Source organism: Echeneis naucrates, chromosome 1 (assembly GCF_900963305.1).
Source record: "Echeneis naucrates chromosome 1, fEcheNa1.1, whole genome shotgun sequence".
Classification (NCBI taxonomy): Eukaryota; Metazoa; Chordata; class Actinopteri; order Carangiformes; family Echeneidae; genus Echeneis; species Echeneis naucrates.
This window is the reverse complement of record NC_042511.1, coordinates 12,788,650-12,807,651: the sequence shown is the minus strand read 5'-3', so window position 1 is coordinate 12,807,651 and position 19,002 is coordinate 12,788,650. Positions and strand designations below refer to the sequence as shown.

Sequence of the window (19,002 nt, the reverse complement as noted above, 5' to 3'; positions counted from 1 at the left end):
CATTCTACCAAATGGCCATCCAGGGAAAACCACTGGTTGTTTAAAATAACTTCTTAGTTGATTCATTACCTCAGCAGAATATCTTATGATATTATAGTCTCTGCTTTTAGTTTCAAATCTGTTTTCTAATCAAATGTGGTCCAAACATTGACATGGAGTCAGAACATTTTTGAATACGTGAACATGAAATCTAAGCACTGTATGGAGTGAATCCCTTCAAACTCTGACTCACTAAAATTTTCTGAACAAAAATAACTTGTCCATGTCTTTAAGAGTTGTTGTTGGCTGGAAGGTGCAAACAGAGCTGGTGCTGTCTGCTGAGGCTGCTTGGGACTGTGACTAAATCCTCTGCAGGATGAGACTTTAGGATCGAGTCAGAAGAGTCTGACTCAAGAAGGCACATGAAAAAAGGAGAGGCAGGAGTAAAATGTAAATGGAGTCCTACAGTAGCTAACTTTTCAGCAGCCTATATCCCTGGAAAACTAAGGAACTAAACAAAAAGATGACGGAGCTGGCCTTGGGTCTGAAGACCGACCTTCAGCATACTGCTTCACCCAGAATCTTACCAGAGCAGGACAGACTAATGGAGCACAGATACTGCAGATATACAAGTCGATGCCATTTGAGAACATTACTTAAAATACAAACTTTACAACAAATGAAATGCCATTAGTTCTGCTAAAAATGGAAACTTATGAAATACTGAGATAAATTACAATATTTAGATTTTTTATTTTTTTTATTTATTTATTTTTTTACAATTACACAATATTCAAACAAGACTCAATATTAATATTATATTATATTATATAAATATATAATATTAATATGCAACATGGCCTTAACAGGGTCTTTAAGTTTAGCTCCAATGAAGTTAGATGTTGAAGCAGAAGCTCCAGCGGTTTATCCAAATGAGCGCGTCCGATAAAGGACTCGAACTTACTTCATGACATCACTGGAGTGACAGGCCAAGCCGTGTGTGTGTGGAGGGGGGAGGGGGGGCGGAGGGGGAGGATCTCTCCCCACAACTATACTTTGCCCTTTGCGGGAGATGAGCTTCAGCCTCCACTAACGCGCCCAGAGCCGAGCAGGACCGGTCCGGGGGGAGGACACTCTGCGATCGGGCTGAAAGCAGCTGAACTCGGGATTATCTGCGGGACATGGCCGGTGCAGTCTAGCCGAGCGGTCGGCGCTTTCCCGGGCGGCGCGCCTGCAGCAGAGCGGGGCTGGCAGAGCGACTCCAGGCGGCTCCGAAGGAAACCATATCTGGTCAAAGTATTCGTTGCTGTCACCCGGCGGGACCGTCCGGCTATAAATAGCGTCGGAGGAGGTACGGAAATAAATGCAAAAAAATTATATTGCATAGTCAAAAGAGTGGAGATTGCATATCTAAAGTCAAATAATGAGCAGGAGCACAGTTTCACAATTACTTCAAAATAAAGTTCAGTGAGGTCAGGGAGAATAAAGGGAGGTCTACATATACATCACCCCACTCTTACTGTCTTCTCTCTTCTTGGACGATGTTTTAAAGGCTCTTATGTTTCCTCTTCAACTAAGGAGTGCATGTCCTAAAAGTAAAAACTCAGCACAGGCCTATAACCTTAAATTAATGATAGTGATGGCATGTCTTAATAATTTCTCACTCATCTCCTGCATCATCTGGTTGTTTCAAATCCAACCCAAAAAAAAAAAAAAGTAGTTTTGCTGGCTAAAGCTGTGGCATGTTTTGACCAATGAGCTGAAATGTGTTGCCTTACAGCAGTTTATGGCATAAAAAAAATTCTAACAAGTGTAGATATCAGCATCTTGCGTAATCAGGATATCAATCAAATAGTGCTGTGAGGGGCAACAGCTGTCGGCTGGTTTGTCAGTTCTCTGTGACCTACATGCACCACAACATTAAATGGAGCCTTATAACCTTTGCTGCTCTGTAAGTCGGGGGGTTTTCCTCTCAGAGCCCTGCGTGTTCTTTCGCTGGTGAGAGATGTTTACTCATCTCTCAGCAGCTGTGCCAGTCTCACACAGGGCTTCGCTATCTAAAACATGGATAACGCATTTAATACTTGATTTGTCTTGCTTGGGTTTAGCAACGTATCACATAAGGAGCTAACCTGGAAGCATTTTGACCTCTGTAGAATGCACAAATGGCCTGACCCTGACCCCAGATCTGAGGCAGCAAGAGAGCTGCCGGGTCTCTGATTATACAGATCATGATATACCACTAACAGCACAGCAGCCTGTCACTGATGGCTTTAGTGATGTCAGAAAGATGAAATATGGTCAAATTTCAGCATCCAGAAAGGAAAAAAACAAAACCTTGAATAAGAGAAAGATTGTTTTGATTATCACTTAACTAGACCCCCAACTTCATATGTGATGCAAAGTAAATGGCAACGACTTGGGGACTGTAGTATGTGTGTATCTGCATTTTGTTGCTACAAAGCAACTGGCTACCCTTACCGTAGCACCGCACAGCAGAGAAAAACACAGGTTGTCTCAGCCATCGGCGTTATGACATGTGGCAGATAGGAGAAGGAACAGTTGCTCTCAGCTGTTTCCCCACTGGGCTGTTTCTGAGACTGGGGGAATTCTAACAATGTGATTGCCATGCAGAATTCAAAATGCACAATGTGAGGAGATAAAAGATTATGTTTATTATGTTTTTTTTGTGTCTATTAGTATAAAAGACTTAGTTGGTTCAGACCCCCAAACTATGTCATTATATAGTTCATCATACATATCATACAGTTAATTTATTTATTTTTTTTTGCAACAGAATGATCTTTTTGAAGACATTTAGCGTGGCCCACTCTGAGTGCACGTCTGAGTTCATTTATGTGTATTTCATAGCTGAAAATGTTGCAGCTTCATTTGGTTTGTATTTAAAATTCAGCAGAAACATTTAAAAAAAATTGCCACTGAATCTGATCATCTAAGCAATTTGCTCTGCACAGGAGGTTGCATTGCGTAATTGTGATTTCAAATATGTTAGAGTTTTGATCCTGTTTTTAATATTAAAATGATAAAAGGCTGAGCACTTGTTCGGACAGATGCTATGTAACATCGCTTTCATGGTTTTTGCACTCGTCCGTCTTGATGAATGGTCCCACATCAATGCCGCTATTCTTAGAGGCCGGAGGATCGTACAGGCCAGGGTCAAGTCAAGTGTTGACCCTGTTTAGTCAAGTATGACTAAACAGGGTACATTGAGACTCAGGTTATCTCTGGTTGTTCTTTCTTCCTGCTCAGTGAACGTCCTCTAATGAAGCAGAAGCTTGTAGCAACATTACAAATACAGCCATGGATCTGTTTGATATCACAGAGCAGAGCAGGTCAGTATCTTCCAGCAGACATGCAGCGTTATTTGGAGTTCAGCCCAGTTCTTCATCTTTAGTTTTGGAAACTTGTCCTGTCACGGGGCTTAGAGAAAACAGAGTAAAAGAACAGCACACTTGACCCAACCTTTTAGGAGGTTAGCCAAAACACACTTGCTGATATTCCTGGGATCAAAAAGAATCATTTGCACTCACATTTTTAATCACTTTAGTTGGATTCCAAACTTACAACTTTACCCTTTTCCTGTCTTCCTGAGTTGATCACCATGATCAATGAAGTTATTATTAGTATTGTCATGTGGGGATCCATCACTCAAACTCTGACCCAGAGTTGCAAGGAACCCGGGCTTCCAGGCAGCACGTATGCCAAAGCAGTTGGTGTCATAACCCAGAAATGTTCCGCTGCAGCTCATCCATCATCACTCATCTGGTCTTGCCAAGACTTGGACCTGCCATGTTGTGGAGCTGAAGATGGGTAAACAATACCAAAGTGTGTCCATGCTGCCATGTGAGCCAGAAAGCACGAGAAACAGACATTTTCGGACCAGATATTTGGTTAATTAGGGCTGGCTTTTCCACTTTACTGCAGAGTGCTTCTACAGGAAAGGCAGAGCTGCAGACCGCTCAGCATTGTCAGCATTGACATGCAACAACGAGTTAGATTTGACTGACAAAATGAGACATGAATGGGTGAAAACTTGTGCTGCTTTTGTCGCAGAAAATGTCCATTGAGCTCACTGAAGCAAATCACATTCCTCTGGACTGTTAATGGCAGCTTATCTCATCGCAGTCAGTCACTCCAAATCTTTCGTATCTATTTATTTCTTGTCAAACATAATTTCATGACACCTTCATAAGCTATTAGGGTTTGAGATTCAGTTGGTCTGAGCAGCATTATTAAAGCGTCTAACCTGAAGCCTTTTTTTTTATTTCTTTGTTCTTAAGAGGTCAAAAAAAAAAAAAAAAAAGTTTTTTTTTGCCACCTAAATGCTTTACCCTAAATTGCACCCAACTGGGAACAGCAGTGCCATTTTACTTGTTTCAGAAGTGAATTATTTAAAAAAAAAAAAAAAAAATTTTAACAATGTAAAATGAATCTTGCAACAGTGAAAAGAGCATCAAGTGGTACATAAAGGTTACATCCTGCCACGAGCAATATGGTTCAACGCAGAGCTGCTTTCAAAAGACAAACTGCCCTCTAATTGTGAGAGCTATTACTCTCTCCTAATGCTCTGCTCCTGCCTCCTCCAGGTCTCTATCACTTTCCCAGGAGAGCTACAGGCACTCGGCTGCCTTTGGTATTATTTTAATCCCTGAGCTGCGGGGGTCATCAAGGTGAGTACAGTCAAGTTTTTATGGCAAGGAGCAACATTGAGTGATGCTTGATTAAAGTGTTTTTACTGTTTTGTCATCTGCCAGCCAGTTTTTATTTCTCTTGTTATCTCTTGTTGTTCCAACATTCATTATTTAGCTGTTTTCTTACCAGTTGTATCCATCCACGGATATTTTTCCTTTTTCTCAAGATCCAGGGTGTTCAGGGCTCCTGATCCACATTTCGTCTTTCGTGTGAAGGAGTTATTGAGGTAAGGGAACCATTGCATGCCTCTCAAATCCCTTCATGTGTGTGTACAGTATAGACTTACCTTGGCAGCCCTGAGTCTCATATCCCAGCCACATCCCACAAATATAAACCCTGCACAGTGATTCCAAGATAAAGAGAGATAACAATGATCGAAGTAAGGACGCGTATAGGTTCTCATTCAGGTCATTCGAGGTTGAATATATATATTTAACCTTCTCTTTCAGCAGGAAAGCTTTAACTTAACTGCTACTTTTATCATTTAAAGCAGGTTTAAGCACAAGAAATGTAAATATGAAATTATTACCTTAACATATTGTATTTGACACTCACCATTTAGCCTTGATGTTATTTGCTCATTGATTATAATCTGCTTTTATGTAAAATACATCCAAACGTCCTTCAGAGGTGTTTGCAGGAGTTTGTGTGCATTTCATGTTGAGCTACCCTCATTTGTGTTTTCAGGTGAGCTGTCCATCATGTCGGTGTTGAGGAAGGAGATGGAGAAGTACAGGGACATAGACGAGGACGAGCTGCTGAAGAAACTCTCGGAGGAAGAGCTGCAGCGGTTAGAGGATGAATTGGAGGAGCTGGATCCTGACGTAAGTTTATAATGTGGAGTCCATGACAAGCTGTTTCTGTCATTGTCTGGAATTAAAAGCTCAACACAGCCCCTTTAAATAATATACAGCCGTCCACTGTATATCACTACAGGCACATGTGCTTGCGTTTCAGTTTGAATTGATGTTAGCTGTCGATTTTGTGTTTTCAAGCCAGTCTAACTGTGAGTGAGTAGATGGCTGTAATGTAAATAATGGTTTCTATAGTTTTATTTCGGTGGCAGCTGCTGGGCTACGGAGCCAGAACCAGCTGATCCAGAGACATGCAGTGTGGCTGTTAGGCTGCTTGGAGGTTTTCCTTTTATTATAATCAAACTAAAGATGGTGTTGAGTTTAGATTAAGACACGGAACATTTGAAGGTGTATAGTGGGTTGGCTGCAGTTAAACAAGGAAGGAATTGTCTATCTAAATAAACTAAATTATTGATTTTATTTTTTTGACCAGAAGGAACCATATTTGCCAGAGTCAGTGTTCTAGGCAGAGTGAGAGGTAGCTCTGGCCTGCTCTGATTGCCAGGCAGGTCACCAGTTGTGGTACCATAGGTCAGTCACAGGTCAGCTATGGCCTAATGTGTATCCTGACTCATGGTCTATATCTGCGAGATGGGCCGATAATGAACATCATGTTGTATCTTCTCATAGACTTCAGTACCTGTGGAGTCGCGCTCTGATGGTCCTCAGATAAAATGCATGTTTAAGGTGTTTCCGCAGTGACTTCACTTTACAGCCCTGGAGTTTACATCCACTTTTATACTCAGTCTATGAGTGAAATCGAGTCCACTGTGAAAACCTCACCCTTTAATGTGGGTGGTGACAGCTGCTGGATTAGCTTTCTTATGAACGTTAAACAGCTCACAAAGTGTCTGAATTCCCCTTCAATGCCAAGGGGATGACTGGAAGGGAATCTGCACAAGCATCTGTGTGTGTGTGTGTGTGTGTGTGTTGGTGTCTGTGCGTCAGCAAGACTAATGTCGGCACTGAGTGACCAGAGGAGCTCCATGATATAAACTGAGAGAGGCAGTGTGTGCATACTTGCCTTGTTTGTGCCTGTTTATGAGGGTAACCTGTTACACAACAGTGAAGTGTCGCCTTTCTTTGAGGCGCAGTGTAACCTTTCATCAAGGCCTCCCACATCAATTCCTATAAGCCACGGAGAAGGCTTCATCATGCTGGGCACAAAAACGTCATGCCTCCCAGCTGCACTATGACTGTAGAGAGATTAATTTACTGTCACTCATCCAGAGAACATTTTGTGTTTTCAGTCCCAGTCATGTATTTACACTGACAATTAGGACTGTTAACATCTACCAAGACACCTCTGTCAAGTCCTGGTGTTTCTCACACGACGTCTGAGATTTTTGATTCCTTCCCTAATGTCCTAATCTACAATAAATTTATACGAATCACATTTAGCCTGCCTGGTAACACTTCTTAAATAATGAAAAGTAAAAACATTAATATCTCAAACTCACACAAGTAACTTGTGTAAAGCTGCATTAATTAATATTATTACCCACCATTTTACCTTCTTACCACTCACTATGTAGCTTACATGGCCCACAAGAGTTTTCTTATGACATTGTTTCTGTGTTTTGGAGTTGGCAGAGACAAATCTGGGGGGAAAAAAGTGACTATTAGACACATAAAGTGCAAATTTTGCTCTGTATCTGCTGGATGTGTAAATAACCAACTGTTTGCTGACCAGTGGACTGGATCGGCTCTTTAAGGTGAGGATATGACAGTGGTGTGTGACAATTTATGGTCGATCTCAGACTTGAGCTCACACACATGTAGTATACCCATTATAGTTGTGTGTTTATACCGTAGATGGTTAAAGCGTTCCTAATGAGAAACAGCCGGCAGGGGAAATACAGGAAGAAAGTAGTAAGGGATGTGTAATTAAAAGGAAAAGGAGACCAATATAGACTCATGTTGATAAAAAGAACTTGCTGAAGCTGAGAAGAGGGCCTGTTATCTGCAGCTGATAGAAATGTGCGACACAAAAAGCTTGGTGGTGTGACTGACCCGCAGCTTTACTATTAATACTGCTGTAAGTCACATGAATATTTTTGTACTGCGGAATGCTGAATGAGATCCACAGAAACCAAACGAGTGTGAAAATGTGAGCTACATAAACTGTTTGATAACCTGGAAATTTGAAAATGAACTTTGAAAATCCTTTGCCTCTTTGGAAACACTGTGATTAAACCCTCACGGACTGAAAGCAGACAGAAAGGGAGGCTGGACAGAGATTCTTCTACATGCTGACAGGTCAGATAAGATATGAAGCCTTAAGTAGTCCTCGGTTTCAGAATGTTGCTTTAGGTTGAAAATAACTCGCCCTGCACCAAAGCCCTGGGAAACCTCTCAGTTCTCCGTGGGTCTGCAGTAGTGACACGAACTGACGGGGGGAGTCTCTACACCTGACACCCTTTGCTCTTATACTGTAACACTTTGTGTTGTAGTTTTGTTGGCTCACTCATACAAAAATTCCCAAATTCTTCATTGTAAAAATCATAAATGCAAATAGTGCCATATCAATGTTCAAAGCATATTTTAATGGTATTGTTAATGAATAACCGAAAGTTTTCTGAAATTGTCTTTTTATTAGCCCATTTATTGTCTTGTTGGCCCACCTGCATTATGGTGGATACACCAGGTAGTATGGGTTAGATTTTCATTTTAGATTTAACTGTAAATTCTTCAGAAGGAAGCAGGTAAAAGGTTGACCTCAACCAAGAGAGGCATCTTACATTTCAATCAGCAGAGTGTTGCTCAAAATGAAACGTGATCAGTTTTACCCAGAAGTGTTACTGGTTCTGGACAAATCTGGCGTTTATTGTCCTGCACTGAGGTTTTAACGTATTAAAAGATTTGATGACCAATGGAGAAAGAACAAAGTCACACAAATTCAGAGCAATGTTTATTGTTTCCCTCCAGTAGTTAGTGCCAGTCCTTTAAAATCTGCAAATTCCCGTGTTTGTGTAGAATGCATTGTTGCCAGCTGGGATGAGGCAGAAGGACCAGACTAAGAAAGCTCCTACGGGAGCGTTTCAGAGAGACAATCTTCTGGCCCATCTGGAGAAACAAGCTAAGGAGCATCCAGACAGAGAAGACCTGGTGCCCTTCACTGGGGAGAAGAGAGGTGAGAACTTGCTTTCGCTTATCGTGAATCGATTTAGATAAAAGCTGGCTCAAGGGACTGTTTTTACAGAGTGAACAAATGAACAAGAAATCAAATGTCAACATTGTTTGGTTTCCACAATTATTAAAGATAACTGAATTATCCAAGCATGTGAGCTTAGGAGAGGGCATGCTGGACGGTCCCTGAGATGTTGTTGGACTTGAAAGAGGTTAATGGGTTAAAACAAAACAAAAAAACAAAAACACCATCATCCAAAAACATTACACAAGAGCGTTGACTCGCCTCAGTTTGGCCTAAATGAAATTGAAAGGTCATGGCCACGAGTTATAAGTCATGGTTTGTCATGCCGCTGGTTCTAACTTGTACATATTTCCTGTCAACATCCACGATGACACCTTCTTCCTGCGTGGTCAGCAGTGTTTGACCATCTTCCACCTTAGCAGAGTCCACGAAGGATGGGGAACCCAAATTGTCTGCAACTAATACTGTGATCAGATTTAGTATCATGTAATCCGTGATTCTTAAATGGACCAATGTTTCAGGGAAAGCGTGGGTACCTAAGAAGAGAGTGGACCCCATCATAGAGAACGTGACTCTGGAGCCAGAGCTGGAGGAAGCCCTTGCCAGTGCTTCTGATGCTGAGCTGTGTGATATTGCAGGTAAAACACACACACTTACGCTCAACCTCTCACAATGATATATTCTTTATCCATTCAACTTATTGGTTTCAGGTTTCTCCATTTTTTTTTTCCCCATTTATATCATAAATCAATTTTAGGCATCAAATCCTGCTTTTTGTTTTAATATTTTTTTCTGAATATAATTTCATCTGCTTTTCTATGTTGTGCAAATGTATTTCTTTTTTATTTCATCTATACAAATGCAATTAATGAGAATAAAAGAGAAAAGAACACAAACCTGAATTATGCTGAATTCGCAACACGTTCAGGTTCTTCATCTGCATCTCCTTCACACTCATCAGTTCCAACGCACCATCTCACCTTTTAACTCACCCTTTTTTAATCAACTTTTCCTCAATCTAACTCTTCTCCATGTCTCTAGCAGTCCTTCAACCTTCACTCCATCCTTCCCCATCATCACTCCATCAGCCCCTCCACCTCCTCCATCCATGCTGGATCTCTCTGTTCACTAGCTGAACACCATCCAGGGTATATGTAGACTGCACAAAATTCCTGCATGGAACAATTCTGCTCCTCTGTCATGTCCATGTCGTGAGCTTGTGTTAAAAAAGACATTTGGCAAAAGCACAGGTCACAGCAGGTCCGATGCCTGCAACTACGCATGCGTGGCGATTATTTTTTCTTCTTGGTGCCATTCTGTGTCTTTGACTGACAACTGCCGGTCCCCTGGCCGAATTCGAACCAAGGACGCGCTCTAAACCAATCACCCGCCGGCACTCTGGGGTCCTGACATCTTAATAAATAATCAATCCCCTTTTAAAACACACCAAAATCATGGATGATAATAACAGAAGGAGAAAGCCTTTATATGCTACCTTGTGATGAGTTAGTTTTATGCACTTCCAAAGTCACCTTTATCATCATCTGTCACCAACCCACGCCTCTACCGAGAGGAGCATGGTAGGTTGTGTTCTCTGACTGTTTATGTCTGTGTAAACACAGTCTGTTCAGTCTGGCTCTCGATCGCTCTGACAAGCGGATGAGTCAATAATTTGCTCTAAATCGCGTCGCATATTTTATATTGCATCCTCTAACCAAAAACATATTTCAGATTCACTGCTGCCAGGACAGTTCCTCGATGGGTGACTTCACAGGCCTTGACGTCCTGTATTGATGTGATATAGAGGGTAGTGGTAGTTTTGGTTGTAATCCCTCTGGTGCAGTTAGTGTTCCAACTGACAGAATACACCTGCTTGATTGTTAAAACTGCATTTGTTTCGCATTGCAACGCTTTTGTGCTCTCTGTATTAGCATGGTGGTCCACTGCACAGCTGAACCTCCTTTTCATCATCTCTGTCTCTGTTATCTGACCCTCTGTTTATTCCCTTTGTTCTCCCCATCTTCAATGTGTCTTCCAGCCATCCTGGGAATGCACACCCTGATGAGTAACCAGCAATACTACGAAGCCCTGGCCAGCAGCACCATAGTCAACAAGCAAGGCCTTAACAGTAAATCAAACACACACACACACACACACACACACACACACACACACCTACCTACTGTATAGTGCTCAGTTATCATTTGGAGAAATCTGCCAGGTGCATGTCATCACTTGATTCAAACACAAATAAATTTTGTGCAGGGATTTACAAATAAAAAAAAAAAAAGAAAAGAAGAAGTAAAAGTACCTTGAAACACAGCAGATCACCTGGCTACTTTGAGGGAAATATCCCCTCACTCCAGAAAAATGTTAAAGTTGGAGATTGCTTGGATTGGAGTCAAGCAAAATGAGCTCATCTTGGCAAGATGTTGGTTTATTTTACCAAAGATAATAGGCTCAGTCTTTTTTAGTTGTGCTTCATCCATGCACAAATACAGCTAGAGAAGCAGATAAAACTAAGCATATACAGACCGTCATATGTTGTCCTATAGCTCCTCCAGGACATCTGTGTATCCCTCCTACACTGCACAATGTAAACAGTTGTATGATATTATTTGCATGCTCCCATGGCACAGACACACATACACACGCATATCAGTGAGCCGTTGTTTGTCTTTGTGGCTCCTCCCATAAATTCTCCTCTAAACAGAGACCAAATATCTCACTTCCAAATGTGATGCTTCTCAAAAAGAGATCCAGCTTTAAACTTCCCACTCCTGAAATGTTTGCTTTTCTTTAATATTGATATGCAGGATAGTGCATAAAGCATGTCTGTACTGTCTGTACTGTCTGGTTTCCTCCCACCGTCCAAAGACATCATGTTTGGGTTACCTGGTGACTCTAAAGTGTCCGTAGGTCTGAGTGTGAGTGGTTGTTGGTCTCTGTCTGTCTCTGTTTGTTGGCCCTGTGATGGACTGCTGACCTGTCCAGGGTGACCCCACCCCCCTCACCCAGTGTGAGTGGGGAGTGGCATTGCCCACAAACCGGAAACAGATAAGCTGTTGAAGATGAATGAATGGATAAAATTGACAACTTGGCAGAGGAATTTGCTCGTTTCTGATTAGATTTTGCTAAATTGCTTGTAAATAATACGTACTAATCAATACATACTTATAAACTATATAGCTTATCTGATCCAAATTCAGACTCAGACAACTTTGTTGATCCCAAAGAGGAATTCAGTTGGTCTGAGAATAATCTCTCCCGATTAACACGTCGAGTGCTATTTTTCTTGGAATAATTTAAGATTGATACTTCTGGACCATATTGAGTATAAACAATCGTGTTCACATTGATGGATTACTTGTGTTGGGCAAAGTTTAAATCTTCATTTATCTTTATTTTCATACCATATGAAAGACATGGAAACCAATGACATGACTGGCATCGTTTTAAAAACGTCCAGCACACTTATAGAGTGAACTATAGACGCACAAGATGGTTTTCTGGGTTAAAACATGCATAACGGTGGTGTGGTATGTTATGCTTTGCTCTGACGGGCTGGCATGGCCTGAGAAAGTTTGCCCCATGATTACAACATCCCACTGAGTGTGGGAAAGCATTGCACTGTTCTGAATATGTAGAGAGACACAGTTACTGTTGGCAGACGTGTGAACAGACCAATCAGTTCAGCGGATACTGTTTGTAGTGTTGACTGAAGCACATTTAGAAATTGGCAGACATGTGCCATGAGGGAAAGAGACTCTTAAGGCTTTCTCATATTAGACCCTGTCCAACATGGATCTGTCTCTCAGCAGTCTGTGTTGAATCCCATCCCAGGTGTGATCCAGTGCACCCAGTATAAACCAGTCCCTGACGAAGAGCCCAACTCCACTGATGTAGAAGAGACCCTGCTGAGAATAAAGAGGAACGACCCTGACCTAGTTGAGGTCAATCTCAACAACATAAAGGTGAGTGTGTGTGAGATCTCTGACATGAGCCTCTTAGTGCATCTACATCTCCAAGTTGTATTGACTCTTGCTTTGACAGGAATAAAAAAAAAAAAAAAGAGCTGTTTTAATAAAAGAGGCTTGAGGCTTGTTATTGCTTACATTTGCCATGCATTAATTTGAAGAAGCTAAACTTCATTATACAAAAAATGTCAAGTTTTTGTGTTTTCCAAAAAATAAAACAAAACAGGCTTTGTACATAAAATATAGTTGTCATATTTAAACAACAAATTAAACGACAAATATTTTGACAAGAAATTTAAAAAAGCTTTGGTAAAAAATATAATATGATCTTCTTATTTCACAATATTGCATTTGAATGTGCTCAATGAATTTCCTGAAATATTTGATGATGTACGCGACTCTCAATCCGTAGAACATCCCCATCCCGACTCTGAAGGCGTACGCTGAGGCTCTGGTGAAGAACACTGTGGTAGAGCGGCTCAGTATCGTAGGAACCAGAAGCAATGACCCTGTAGCGTTTGTGAGTCACATCTTATTGCTACATTTGTCTGAAGTAGATCATCCAAGTTCTAATGAAACTGACAAAAAAAAAGAAGAAGAAAAAATCCGTATGTAAATGGATTTAGATCTTTCTAACTACATAGTCCCTCAGCCACTTCCTGCTTTTTTCCTATGCATGAAGAATATCACAGAGACCCTTTGTGGTGTTGTAACCTTCATTTTGGCAAACCAACAGCGGGATTATTATCAGATTATGGAAAATCAATGAGAGAATGCAGCTTTGTTATGTGCTGCACATTTCCGCAGGCGCTGGCAGAAATGTTAAAGGTGAACACGACGCTGAAGAGCCTAAATGTTGAGTCCAACTTCATCACTGGGGCTGGAATCTTGTCCCTCATTGAGTCGCTGCAGAATAACACCACGCTACTGGAGCTGAAGATAGACAATCAGGTACCAACACACAAAGACGTGGACATTCACTTAGCTTGCACATGGCACACGCAGACTCACACACAGACACACATTTATCATGTACCAAAATGTGTGTGTGTATGTGTGTGTCAGGTTGTGTAAACAGGGCATCTTTGCCACTTCAGTCTAATCCTCCCTAGATTGCCTTGTGATGTGTCATACTGGATAGTTGCACATCTCTGATTCACATTTTGCTTGCTTTTTTCTTTTTTTTTTTTTTTTTTGTACATTTTTTATCTCTCTCTCTTGTATATGTTTTGGCTCCATTCATTTATTAATCAAAATCTTAATAAACTGAACCTAAAAAAGCAATTACCCCCACCAGTTTTTCCTGTGATACCAGATCACTCTGTTATCAGTATCAACTATAAAGTTCATTTTGTGTTGTTTTTTTTTTTTTAAATCTTTCCTTTAACTCAATACTCCCATCACTCAAACACAAGTCTCCCTTTTTTTAACATACTTTTAATGCCTCTCCTCCTGTTTCTCCTCTATTCCTCCCTCATTCAGAGCCAACCATTAGGCAACAAGGTGGAGATGGAGATTGCCAGCATGCTGGAGAAAAACACCACGCTGTTAAAGTTCGGTTACCATTTCACTCAGCAGGGCCCCCGCCTCCGAGGCTCCAACGCCATGATGAATAACAACGACCTGGGTGGGTTACAGACACACACACACATTTCAGATTTCAGAGTGCAGATGTGGTTCAGAGCTTTGCTAACGACCACATGAGCTCACACAGAATTGGGAACATGACAAAAGTCCTTTGGCTGGACCCAAGCTGATAACATTTTCAGGACATATTGTATTTGATTACTGATTCATCTCCATGGGCTTCAGTCGGTTACATAAGTCATATTCTTTCAATAGTCATGCGTTTGGCAGTGATAGTTCTTATGTGCGTCAGTGCTGACCCTATCCTCACTATATCTCCTTAAATTGTACTTTATTCAGCCTATAATAGAATAATCACAGTGATATCATCCACTAGAAAGCCTCAGCCAGTCAAAACAGTTCCTTCCTAAGTTATGACATCAGCACTAAGAAAAGACTGAGAAGGGGGGAGCAAATGAAGGAAATGTTTCTTGCACATGGCATAAGCTATTCGGGATCTCCGTTTTGACTTTTCTTATTTATTTAATGCTCTTTTTTCATATCCAAAACAAAGAAAAATTCCACTCTCACAATGGCAGACATGGTGAGTTACAAAATCCGAAGGTCCTGGCCATTAGTGTCAGCACACTCGTCTCCTGTCACATTTTCATGTAATATGACTTATGGCTGTCCTTTTTTTTTTTACCTGTATTCTTGCCTTTTATCTAAATCCAGGCAATTTTGAAAATCCTCTACATCATGTTTTTGAGTGAGTTTCTGTGTGAATGAATTTGCAATGAGAAGCAGCTTCGAGAATGAGGAAAGGTGTGGGGATTGAGCTGGCTGTCTTTTTTTCTACAGGATTGTTTTTTTTTTTTTTTGCACGTGTATATAATTTGTCATTATTTTGCCCTCTTCGTCATTTTGAAGCACGAGTCATCAGGTCAGAGTCGGACGGCTCCTTCACCCTCACTCTGTCTGTCCCTGAGCTGGAGAGGGCCTTTGGAAAAAAATTCAAGTCCAAGACAAAGTAAAAAGACAAGAAAAGAAAAGAACACAAACACAACACTATTTGGCCACTTGGCCTTGTCCTTCTTCTGCCAACATCTTCCTGGTTCTTGTCCAGACCACAAACTGCTGCCACCTCTTGTCATAATCCTCTGAGAGTTTCTGTCGCCTCTCCACAGCATCTATCGTCACCTTCTTTCTTTTCCTCTTCTAGTCATCTCTTTGCAAAGGCCACTGAGAGCAGCTCCCAAAATTAGCTGCTGCTCTTTGGTCCCTGCTGTAGTCAGAGCAGAGATTATGTCACCAAAGGTTTTTGACAATAATTTTATAGGAACTTCTGTTCAGAAAGGCAACAAACCACATATTTTGATGTCCAAGAATTCCAGAACAGGTAAATAGGACATGTTATCAAAAACATCTAGACTACTCTCTTAAAAGAAATTGAACTTGGCATTTCTGTAAATTTGAAATACATAAAATTAAACTTCACTAAGGATTACATGAAGTGAACAAAAAAATATGATACAAGACGAGAGGCACAAGCACAGGTACAACTGCACAAGATACTGATCTCAGAACAGTATCCTCTGTATCTCTCTTATGTGTTTGAAAACTGGATGAAACGTTTGCTTATCTGAAATGGATCTAGGAGTACTCTTCTTTTGGCTGCACTATGAATCTGCAGAAATCTTCCTGGTTTTCACACGCTGGGTTTCCTATAATACCTCTTTGGCTGCAGCATGTCTACACTGTATCTGCCCCTTTGGCCTTTTGCTGCGTCCTGATCTGGGATTTTTACTGTTCCCTTATTATCTGGAGATATTACGCCTTCTTTGTTCAACCTCTGTGCTGCACTGTCTCCTTCTAAACATTGCTGCAATCCAAAAATATATCACCAACTGGGCAGACGGCGCAAACCAGGCGAGTGCGCCTCCAGATCATAGATAATAGATCATTAAATAGGCCAATCAGACAAAGGCCTGCTGGGCCCAGTGAGCAGAGGGTCCCTGGACCAACAGAGCTCAGTTGAAAGACCAAAAGTGATCACAAACAATATAACAAGAATCTCAAAATGACTGTACCGAGACAGAAAACTACTACAGAGAATTACAAAACAATGGAAAAAGAGTTTCGGAACAAAAGTCTCAAAGGAGGGATGCAGGTCTTGCATCTGTCTGTCCCCAGACCTCTGGCCTTATCACCTTCCTACCTATATGTCTTGTTCTTGTTTTCTTTTAAGAGCTCTTCCTTGAGCCATGTTCTAATGCAGCCACTGCTTGTAAGTGTTGCGACTTTGACAGCTTTCTTTTGCTTTATGTCATGTAAACAAGGTCTTTGCTTTAGCTAAAGATTATGATGATGACAACCCTGCCTGGATTCTGTTGGTCTAATTTTTCTGTCTCCCTTTCCTTTTTTCTTTTCTTTCCTCTCATCTTCTCACCTCTTTCTTCATCTTTTGCCCTTCCTGCTCTCCCCCACTCCTTTTATCCATCTACAGTAAGAAAGAGAAGGCTTGAGGGAGGACCCATCTTTCCTAAGTGCCGGACGAATGTGTAAAAAGCAGGGCTGCGTTGATTTCCCTGTTTCCCCTTTGACCCCTGTCATCTTTATGGAACCTCCTCTCTTCTTCAGCGTAGCAAACCACTACTACCACGTCAGGTTCGGATGTTTAGAAAACATTTCCGAACTCTTACAGCCTTTTAGACCTTTTTAGGTGATATTAGAGGATCCAATCGGAACATTGTCAGCACTGTCACCCGTTCACAAGAAATGGGACTGTTATTTTTGTTTTGTTTTTTTTAAGCTTGGATATCTAATAACTAACCAGGTATTGCTTATTACCTTTTTGAATCCTGTAATATCTTATAAAAGGTCTTGATTCCACAATAGAAGGGCCGGAGGTCTGGCTTTGAATGAGGGCCCATTTGAAGGGTGACGGGGCACTTTTAGAAATCTGTATTCCTATTGTGTTGAATTCATTCTAATTATTATAATTATTATTATGCTGTAAATGATTTGTGCTGTCATTACTGTTACCAACAGTGTCTGAGGTCGCTTCATAGTCAACACATATAGTGTTTTCACCAATCAATTTGGAAAAAAAAAGAAGCAAAAGCTAAACATATTCTGACACAACATTAAAAATCTGATGTTGATGTTATAACCCCTTTCCTGTTCACTCTAAACAGTATTTCAGTGATTCATTGTCCTCAGATAGTAAGCTATACAGATTCTTCAGTAACAGAAAGATGTATCAACCTGGCTACTGTGAGATTTGTTGCTATACCGATGATATTTATTTTTCACAGACCTGGGAAAGAGTCAGAAAAACATTTAGATACTTGACTAAACTTGGGTTGATTGTGCTGGATAGTGTAATAAATGGTGTAAAATTTTGCTGTAAATGAAAATGTACACGCTAATTGCACTTTGTACTGTTACACTAACTTCACGTTCGCAGTCTGCAGAGAAAACCTACTAGCTGGGAATGATAGCTCCCAATTCAAGTCAAAAACCAACTGTAGAATGTCCTGCTAACACAATTTCATATATAGAAGTAACTTAATATGAATGCCAAGTATTTGAATGGATTTCTGCTACTATTACACTTTCTGCCAGGTCTGTTTTGTTGATGGTTTGTGTTTGTTTATTTTTATTTACTGGAGCTAAAAAAAAAAAAAAGCTTGCTATTATACGAACTGGTTTGTACTGTTGACTTTATGTTTATTACAGGTTTCGATTGAACGCCTCTATTCAGGTTTGAACGATTTCAGTAATGGGTGTTAGACACAGATTGGAAAACACAGGAAACCTCTAATTTCTGTTATATTGTCAGATTATGCTGATCCACTGTATTTAAATAAGGGAATGTCAATTTGTAGTTTCAGATGTTTGTTTCTTATCTGAATTGTGTTATCACCCTTCTTATCAGATCTTATATCTGTTAAGAGTTCATATGGATGGAAATGCACTTAATGGTACAACAGTGTTTATGTCTATGTTACTAACTGATATGCCCAGCTCTATGGTGTAAATGAGAAAGACTGCTGTATTATTTGGCAGCACTTTATGGGATTTACTCTGTTTAACATCAACAGAGAATTGAGAAGTAAGGTCTAGCTACTGTCTAACCACAGGCTACAGCACCCAGTCAGAATCACCAGAAATTATTAGCACTTTTTTTTTTTTTGCACGATGAATCGTGTCTGTTTTTACAGCATAAGGAAAAAGGGTAAACTAAGAGTTATCCTGAAGGTGAAACTACTCCCACCCTCCATGTTTCTGTATCAACTGTGCCTGATTACTGGTGATACTGACAGAGATTAAAGGAAAACAAAAAAAACAAAACAAAAACTAAACTTAAAAAGTCTGACAGCATGTTTAAGGGTTAGACACCCCATTTATTGTACGTTTTTTGAGCATCACTGCTTTGTTACTTTTTCTTCAGCACTGTGGGTGAACAAATGCTTATTATTGGATGTAAACATTTGTACACCGGTGAGCAGAGCAGTAAGCTGAGAGCCAAAGGGAGACGAGGACTCAGTCCCTGTGTGTCCTTTAATTTTCCCTCCGTCCAGTGTTCTCTGATATTTAAGTGCCTGAATCTGTGTTTTTTTTTTAGATAGTTCACTGTCTTTGGTTGAATTTTTGTTTATGGGATAAATAAAGCTTGAAAATAAACATTTCCAGTGGTCTTGCGGCTAAATTGAAATTTTTTCCTTCCCATTTTGAGACAACAGTGACTCTCAGT

The 19,002-nt window shown here is 40.6% G+C and overlaps 1 protein-coding gene across 2 annotated transcripts; it reads left to right on the top strand.

The window, feature by feature from the left end:
• Nucleotides 1-1,050: 1,050 nt before the first annotated feature.
• tmod1 (tropomodulin 1) lies at nucleotides 1,051-18,605 on the top strand. 2 transcript variants are annotated; one of them, XM_029499691.1, is made up of 13 exons: nucleotides 1,051-1,330; nucleotides 4,587-4,670; nucleotides 4,859-4,918; nucleotides 5,380-5,516; nucleotides 8,523-8,679; nucleotides 9,222-9,338; nucleotides 10,739-10,828; nucleotides 12,544-12,674; nucleotides 13,090-13,197; nucleotides 13,485-13,628; nucleotides 14,160-14,304; nucleotides 15,174-15,273; nucleotides 16,750-18,605. In XM_029499691.1, exons 4-13 carry the CDS (start codon nucleotides 5,394-5,396, stop codon nucleotides 16,766-16,768), a joined length of 1,134 nt encoding a protein of 377 aa, XP_029355551.1. In that variant the 5' UTR covers nucleotides 1,051-1,330; nucleotides 4,587-4,670; nucleotides 4,859-4,918; nucleotides 5,380-5,393; the 3' UTR covers nucleotides 16,769-18,605. The 2 variants fall into 2 exon arrangements, with proteins under 2 accessions (XP_029355551.1, XP_029355559.1); XM_029499699.1 differs by lacking the exon at nucleotides 15,174-15,273.
• Nucleotides 18,606-19,002: the final 397 nt, after the last annotated feature.